This window comes from Crassostrea angulata, chromosome 7 (genome assembly GCF_025612915.1).
Source record: "Crassostrea angulata isolate pt1a10 chromosome 7, ASM2561291v2, whole genome shotgun sequence".
Lineage (NCBI taxonomy): Eukaryota > Metazoa > Mollusca > Bivalvia > Ostreida > Ostreidae > Magallana > Magallana angulata.
The window spans coordinates 22,017,977-22,027,076 of NC_069117.1; the positions used below are offsets into that span (position 1 = coordinate 22,017,977).

Here is a 9,100-nt window from a genome sequence, read left to right on the forward strand (position 1 = left end):
ATCAAATGACACTGTACATCTTATAAATTACAACTTCGATTCGCCAACATGTAAATTTTAAAAATAACATTAAACACTATGATATTCTACATTTTTAATGAAAGTTTTATCTAATGTATATGACACAATGAATAACAATGCAAATTTTATATAAAGAAAATCATTCATTCTCTGTGTAAAGCTTCCAGTGCGCTGCACAGAGACAATGCCTCTGCCATCTTTGTTCCCAAGCCTTCATGATGGATGACTTTGTAACACTGGTTAATAGCGAAAATCCCCCACATCGACAGCACTGGCGAACATTCTCAGACAAATGGACCCCCAGATGAATCTGCCTAATTATGTCATGATGCTGCTGGTTCTCTGTCAGAACATCTGAGACGTACATCAGTTTGGACTTTTTCTGGCTGTACAGGTACTCAGGGTATTCCCCCCACACAAAGTTCACAGGAAAAGACTGTCCAAACACAGTGTACCCGGAGCTATAGAGTCGAAAGCTCTGGTTCATGGCCGGCACCAGGAGCTTGCTGGGAAGAACACAGCACTCATCCAGCAATGTCTCGTCGTATTCGAGCTTTGATCCATCTTTGCAGCACAACCAGGCTTTGGTAAGAACTTTATACAGGTGAGCTAAACAGTCTACATTTGATGTGGTGGTGAATATGGGTGCCACAGAAGGAGAAGATGTGCTCCAGATTCGAATGATGACCAGTAGTTCTCTCAGGGTTCTCAGCAAAGAGCTGTCACTCAGGAGAGAGGAGCCAGGGAAGCTGGGGTATGACTGATACAGGGGGATGGATGCCAGCAAATGTAGGCAGAAGTCTGCAATCCACTGAATCAGGGGCTTCAAGGACTGCATCATCCCTGAACAACAAAACAAAATATCAATGAAGGAAAAACATTCTCATGTGTTTGTTTTACATCTGTAATTTATCATCATTCAATACATTAAATGATCCAATATGTTCTCTTGATTTAGAATTTCAAATTTCAAAGATTTTTTTTTTACTTCAGCTTTACATTATCAGCATTCAAATTATTTCAAATACATGAAATATATATGCAGAGTGGGTAAAGGAAGGGTTGATGAGCAATACAGGGGTAAATGTTTATTGAGTGACATGAATAAGCAGTATTGATAGATGACTGTATCAATCTTACCATCCCCTGCCTTGTCTCTTCGCTTTGTATCCACCTGGTATTCTTCTTTGTCAAGGTTAAACAAGACTTTGTCCAGATCACCATCCGTAGACTTGACACAAACTGCACTAAGCTTCTCTCCAGGACTCTGAAATAAAGGATATACATCAATACATGTTGGTATATCTGAATATTCATTACACTAAATTGAATATTCTTACATCATTAAATGACATATAAGGTAGGAAGCATTGAGCTTATACTAACAATTGACTAACAAATTTCACACGTCTTAACCCATATTTCAATGAATTCTATTAAATAAATACACATGTACAGTTTTTTTTTGCAGAAGCAACTCCAACATTTCATAAGCAAATTGAAACGTAGCAACTCAAATTAATATTAAGTCCTTTGTTAATCACCCATTTAGGGAAATTCATGTGCTAAAATGAATTATTCAAATATCATAATCAAACCTTCTCAATATACATTGTATATTTCATATTTATAACAAATTTATTAACTTGTACCTACCTTTAGTCTGATTAAAATCAAACTGCACTATTTCTATCATATTTTGATTGTTGTGCCTGACCTACCTTATCCTGTGACGTGATGTTCTTGGGTCTCAACAGACATCTGAACAAGGCATTGATGGCCTGGAGAACCAGTCGAGTGTGACAGTCGGAGGCCTTCTCCCGGCTGGAGAAGTTGGTGCTGTACAGGGCCACCTTTAGGGCCTGCAGTCTCATGGCTACTGACTCCTGCATGGCGGGCGACTGCTTGAAGAAATTGTCAATCAACTTCTGGCAGATTGCTTCTATGTTACCTGGATGTAAAACAGCATGGTATGAGTGTTTAAACAAGAAATACAGAAAAAATGTAACATTATGTAAAACTAAAATAAAACTGTGTGAGGGATGAAAAGAAGAAACACATACACAAATGTAACATTACATTATATAAAACTTTTAGAAAATAATATTGTGTAAGTGTTGAAGAGAAAAAAATACACAAATGTATCTTCTCCTTTAAGTCCATTCATTACTTTCCAAATGAAAGCTGAATACTAGAATACTAGTAAATAACAACACACTGTGTGGAATTAGCAATGACACGCTGCAGCTATTTAATATTTGAGAAATATATAATTATGACATAAAGTTGGACATAAAGTTGGATTACATGATTTATTTACTTTAATAAAACATTTCTTAAAATTTAAACTTTCCGCTGTATGTGTTGTCCTAAACTGGTATTTATCACCTAAGCAATTCTTTATATAGCTAAAAAACCAGTTTTTCAAATGAAAACCTTACATTTCCATACAATCAATTCATCATTACACCAAGTAGAAACTGATTTCTGTCTAATTCGTCCCTCAAACGAAAGAAATCTCAACTCTTTTAACATCAAGCAATAATTAGATACCCTATAAAACTAAGAATATCTATGAAAATATTTTCCTGTTAAGATAAGAGAAAAATAAAATAAATGTGTTTAACATACATAATTGGTGTTATTTTTAAAGTCATAACAATGGTATGTTTACTTAGGTAACATTTCTTGCAAATCTATGAGACATTGAGAATGCCCTTGCTGCTGTACTCACCAGGTTTAACTGCCAGTAGGATCCCCCACCAATCATTGCCAGTGACCAGAGCATACTCAAACAGCAGACACACAAGCAGGGCAGACATAGATATAGCACCATCCTTTACACTGTAAACCTTGAGCACAGAGATCTTTCCATCATGAACTGCAATCAGACCACACCCACAGAAGGTCTGTATAAGGTTAGTGATGTTGACAGATTTTTTAGACTTTTTCGCAGGTGAGCTGTTGACTGCATGCATTCGTAATGCATCAGCCGATGTGTGCAGAACTTGGTGATTATGTCGATGAATGAGTTTGATGGACCCGTCCTTGTAAGCTGCAGCAATGTACGGTGAAAACCCAGTCTCCATTACATGTTTGACAGGAAGTTTTGATGTTGCAATGCAAGAGAGATATGAAGTATGCTGAATAGTAGAGTGATGCATCCATTTATGAATCTTAAAGCCATTATCGACTCCTTGACTTGACTGGCAAAGCTGGTGAAGATTTGTATGCTGCTCGACAAGCTGCCAGATTTCCATAGAACTGTAGCCATTGCACCCACAGCTAACGATAAGAGTGTCACATGACTCTGGGTTCATAAAGGTCAGATTTGTCACAGTCATCTGCTGGCTTTCATTGGTGGAATACTCCATGCGACTCTTCATATGGAGACTAGACGTTGGTTTGCTGGTGACTTGGACTCCTTCAGTTGTAAGCTGTGCTGTAACATGGAAGCACTGGACTAGAGAGGATAACTGACCATCACTGGTAGCAATCACAAATCCGCCCATGTTGGAATAGGCCACAGCCGCCAGACTGAGTCTCTGGGGGGTGAGAGACAGAGATTTGTGGGATGAGGTTATATAAGGCTCCTGTCTGTTGATAACACAGCACTCAACCTAAATTTCAAAAGAGAATTATCATTTAACATTTATGTAGTTACTTATAATCCTTAAATTTGAACCTTGTCTCATCATAACTGTTCTGGCCATTTCTAAGTTCTAAATCAAAACTGTCTTGCTCAATATATTCATGTAATAATAATAAAAGCTGACATTTAATACACATCTTCTGTAGTGTCACAGTCATAGGGCTATACACAGGTCTTTCACTTACAAGTCCACTTGCAGTCACTGCTATCCAGCCGTCCACTGGTTTACCCCCAAACTGGGTCACTGAAGGTTGATATCGCTCCCTCAGAAATTTATCCTCATATGTGATGGCATCTTTCTTCTCCGGACTGAACAAAATCTATAAAATTTACAATTAATATTTCTGATATATTCAATTACTGTTATGCCATGCAATTTGTCACTAATGATCTTGTTCCTTGGCAAGTATTCATCTTGTTTCATTTCTGTCCAGCAAAAGGTTCCTAAGATATTAATTGGACAATTAACACTTGATCTAATAACTGATCATCTGAGGCTATAATTTTTTAACAGCAAAACAAATTTACAATGCAGCAAGAAGGTACCACATTTATTTTTTTTATTTTATTAAGAAGAGTGACTTCCCTTTTCAGCACTAAGAAACTTGTCATTACCTTGTTTTGGCTTTATATTCACATTTTAATAAGCCAAAGTTTCATTTCAATCAATACTGTTAATGGTGACCTATACTCTGTCCCAAGTTATTGCTTCCATCAATTTTTGATGATTTTTAATAAAAATACACGTACCTGTGAAAGAAATACAACTGAAATCGATGAAAGGGAATATATCCAAGATATCTTCATTGAACGATTATCCCTTTTCACTCATAAAATTTCACAGGAACGAAAACAATTTTCTTACGGAAATTGGTAATGGGAAATGTTTACATCTTTTCTCCATTCAGGATACACTCGGAATACATCGCGCAATTTTTTAACATTATCATCAGGGCTTATTAATGGCTGATGCAATGCAAAATCTCCGTAGACTTTCAATCTTTGGATGTGTATTGAAACCTGAAGCGGTAGAGGGGGCGTTTCAAAACAGATAATCTGGACATTTTTCATATTAGTGGATGAACATAGTTTGAGCACAAAGGTATATACTATTATTGAAATATCAAGCAAAAAGTGGTGGAAGCAAAAACTCGGGACAGAGTATAGTAAAAAGTGTACATGAAACAAACCTGAACCCCTGTGTGGAACCACGCAACTGCCAGTATATCCTCTCCAGGGAGGGAAGAGGATCCCACACACTCCCATTTGTTGACCAGGTTTTCCTTAACATAATTTAGAATGAAAAATAATGTTACATTATCTGAATTAATTTTGTGAACAATAAAATTTTTATCCAATCATACGTATAACTTTTTGCTGATTTGAGAAACCTTTTTAAGGTACATATATAGAGATCTACCTTATTCTATTAGCATTGTCCATGTGTACAATTGTAAAGAGAGAGAGGCAAAACAAGAAAAACAGAAAAAATCATTTCAATAGAAATTATGACTTTCATCATATCAAAAGATTTCTCTTATTCATATAATTTTAAGATTGCCAGAGATTTTTCAGTATTCATCAAAAACATCTGTATCTTCAAGGCATTTCATTTACTAAATCATATATTTCATCAAAAGAATTTTTTGTCCAATGCTACATTACTACACGAAATAGACAAAGACAAACTGTGATGATTGCATGATCACTTAAAATGAAATAATTATATTATGCTGACATTCTTTTTAAACTTGATATATTTTTTTTCATAAATGAAAACAAGCTTTAAAATACTTCTTAAGGAATAACTATAGAGGGAGTTGGGTGAGCTATTTTTTTTTAAGATAGCTAGCAGTTTTTCTTACCTGCATTTGCCAGACTTGACATAGCCCAGTAGAATCAGTTATCAGTAATCTGGTTCCAGTTTTGTTCCATTGTAGATTGGTGACAATGGCTTGACGGGTTGTTACTGTGAACCATTCCCAGGGCTTATCCAGGTCAAACACCCCAACCTCACAACTCATACTTGTCTCATTTCCTCTGCAAAAGAGAATACCATAGCCAACATTTCTATTGCAACAGACCCAGATGATAACATGATAAAATTGTATGAGGTATTCCAAGTAACTTCCAAATTGAAGAAAGATGAAAGAACTTCCTAATACATGTATAAATATCCATAAGAAATTTGTATTCGTTCCTATGAAATTCTTCTGAGTGAAAAAATGATACACTGTAATATTAATGTGTGAATGAAGTTATCTTGGATATTTTCCCTTTCATCTGTTTCATTTACACTTCTTTCACAGTTATGTGTATTTTTTATTAAAAATCGCCAAAACGTGCTGCATAAATATCTTGGTACAGACTAGTTTACTAATAGTCACAGGAGTCAGCAATTTTATCAGTTTGTTGCAGGTCCAATAAAAATCTCTTTATTTAGCTATATAGCTTGAATAAGCTTTATAAAGCTATTTAGAATAGCTTGATAAAGCTATTTATATGCAGTTTTTCACTAAAATGTTTATTATAAAAAATAGACAAAAAATAGCAATTAACTATCTACTCATATTTGTACCACTGACTATTAAAAAAGCAACCCTAGTTAAAGATAGTTTTAACATTGCAGCTTTTAAACACTATTAAGCAAAAAATACGTGGGTAGGTTAAGGCAACTCCGGGTTTAATATCAGTCAACATTATGATAAATTTTAAACCTGTTTATTTTTATGAAAACAGTACTGAATATTAATACCATGTGAATGTGTTTACCGAAATATCATTTTTCTATTTCGGAATCAACTCGATCTTTGAAGCTGCTATGCCATGGTATCACGTGACAGTTAAAAATAGATCACTTTTTTACCTTAACAAAAAAAATCAAAAAGTGTAACACTACCCCGAAGCTCATTTGAAAGTATGATACAATAATTTGATCAGGAATTAGTTCATGTTTATCAGTATTACTGCTAGAATCCTATTGTTAATTGCATAGAATAAATATTATCATTATTTATCGGAAACCCCCTCAACTTCTTTAATTTCATTGAAAATACTACATATATTTCATTTACAACAACGAAGCACAGGATTCTAGCAGCACTTTTCAAGTATTTTAGGTCATATACTTTTGATATTTACCAAACTCATCTTTAATAATATTCTGGGTAGTGTTACACTTTTGCCTTTTTTGTACACACTGACAGAGAAAACGCCGGTCAAGCCATATAAATGTCTATCTGCTTACCTTATAACACACTGATAAAAAAAATATCCATGCATGTATTATCCTGATTACATCCTAACTGACACTCATCTTAATCTTGGGTATCTGTATTTAATAAGTCTTATTTCGGCATTGTTTACACTGCATTCCAATGATTTGTCTCCCGACATTGATCTTTTCTATAATTAAACATGCTTGTGATGTCATCAATGATAATTATACGTAATACAAAGAAATCAAAGCTATATTCAGTTAGAAGAGTTTCTAGTGATATTAGACGCCTGTAGTTTTTATAATTTAAACCAGAGATAAGGTTAAAATTGACATGTTTTTGGGTAAAATATGACATCATGCTGCTTACTGTGACGTCATATCGATCAGAGGAATTTTTACTCAATCGACCCCTGAGAGTTGCCTTATCATACCCGCGTATATTTCCATTGTTTTGGTAACTGTCTACCACTTTGTGTGCATTGAAGCGTGGATAAGAATGATTTCTTCTCATTGTGCTGATTTATTACCAATCAATTATCTTGTTTACCATTACTTGCCTCCGTTTTATTTCATTCAAGAAGAACTGTAACTGTGTGGTCATGAACCAACTGCCCCAAAACTTTTAGAACTTTAGGAGACAGAATTTGATGAGTAATCTTTACATGCATTGTTTACAGAACAGTTCAGAGTTGAAAACCATCACTGCACTAGAGTGTGATTATTTATACACGCTGAAAAAATTACGAATTTAAGAAAAATGTATGACAAAATAGCTAAATCTAGCTAATATGAATAGCTATATAAAGCCATATAGCTTATTCAAGCTATATAGCTAAATCAAGAGATTGTACTGGATCTGTGTTGTAAATTAATGAGAAACCGGTAAAATCCTACCAGTGAGTTTCACAATCGAAGTGACACTACGCTCGCGAATCTCACTGGTAGGATTTTACCTGTTTTTCATTTATTTATTACAAATTTGATAAAATTGATGACTACTGTGCTATAGTTAATTAGTTATCTTTGGCTTATGATTTGAGTAGGCAGGCGGATCCTTATATACCATGCTATACTGTCAGACCACAGGCACCTGAATTTTTATCAGTCAGTCGCTTAATAAGTCTTATATCGAAAAATTATACCCCTACTATATATAAATACACAATTTGCCTGTGGTCAGACTGTGTGCGTTTCAAATGAAATTTATTCCTCTCTTTAACACAAAATCAATAAAATTTATACTGTGTCTGTTTAAATAAAAATCCGCGCTTGGCCCAACGGTCACACCGTATACATATATATATATATTTTTTTAAATCATCACACCAACCTCTTTCTTTTATGTGAACCAGTTTTCTGTCGACTGATTGCTAAAACGTTTTGACTCGATAGCGAGCTGCAACTTTTCTCCTCGGATATCCAGTCTTTAGCATCACTTGAAGAGTCCTCATTGCAGGTGTACACTACCTCCATTTAGCTGTCAGGTAGATCAGACCAAATCACCAATGTTGAAAATTAAAAATATACGGTACCTCGTAGTCAAAATGGATCTTAAAGTTTTACTCCAGCGCGATATGCCATCAAACGTTTTAACGACACTTAGATGAAGAGAAGCTATACTGTAAATTATTCGATCAAATGTTACTGGATTTTACAACAAGGCAGTCTTGAGATAAGGCTTGCAAATAAACACAAAAATAAATAGGAAATTATTAATTTGATAAACAAAAGAAAGCAATAGCATCCTCTTGGTATCATTGAGTGACATTCAAGCCCATGGTGATATAATAAATTATCATAATAATTATTATATTTTCTGTATTTTAGAAATTATACATCGAATTCCCCTACACTTTGCCATTAGTTATTGGTAAAAACTTTTTAAAAAATCTTGGTCAGTCATTTTTTTTCATTTTTTTTTTTTACAAATAAAAATTTACAGATTAATACGAAAGCCCATTGAGCTCATTTTCGTAGGTAAAAAAAACTATCTTTATTGCAAATAAAACGCGTTACTTTCGTTATAAAACGCGGAACATTCGCGCATAAACGCGAAACTTTAGCGAATAAAATCAAAACTTTAATATAAATATTGACATTTTATACAATAACCTTTATGAAGAACAATGACTAAAAGCAAACACATTTTAGTTTTTGATGAAACAAAATCTTTTATAATTTTCCCGGGGGGGGGGGGGGGGGGAGGC

General features: G+C 34.5%; 1 protein-coding gene across 1 annotated transcript; it reads right to left on the reverse strand.

The window, feature by feature from the left end:
• Positions 1 to 82: 82 nt before the first annotated feature.
• LOC128156895 (mediator of RNA polymerase II transcription subunit 16-like) lies at positions 83 to 8,453 on the reverse strand. The gene is made up of 8 exons (XM_052819223.1): positions 8,224 to 8,453; positions 5,539 to 5,713; positions 4,864 to 4,956; positions 3,859 to 3,993; positions 2,756 to 3,641; positions 1,743 to 1,972; positions 1,162 to 1,288; positions 83 to 864 (listed from the first exon to the last, which is right to left on the reverse strand). Exons 1-8 carry the CDS (start codon positions 8,364 to 8,366, stop codon positions 161 to 163), a joined length of 2,493 nt encoding a protein of 830 aa, XP_052675183.1. The 5' UTR covers positions 8,367 to 8,453; the 3' UTR covers positions 83 to 160.
• Positions 8,454 to 9,100: the final 647 nt, after the last annotated feature.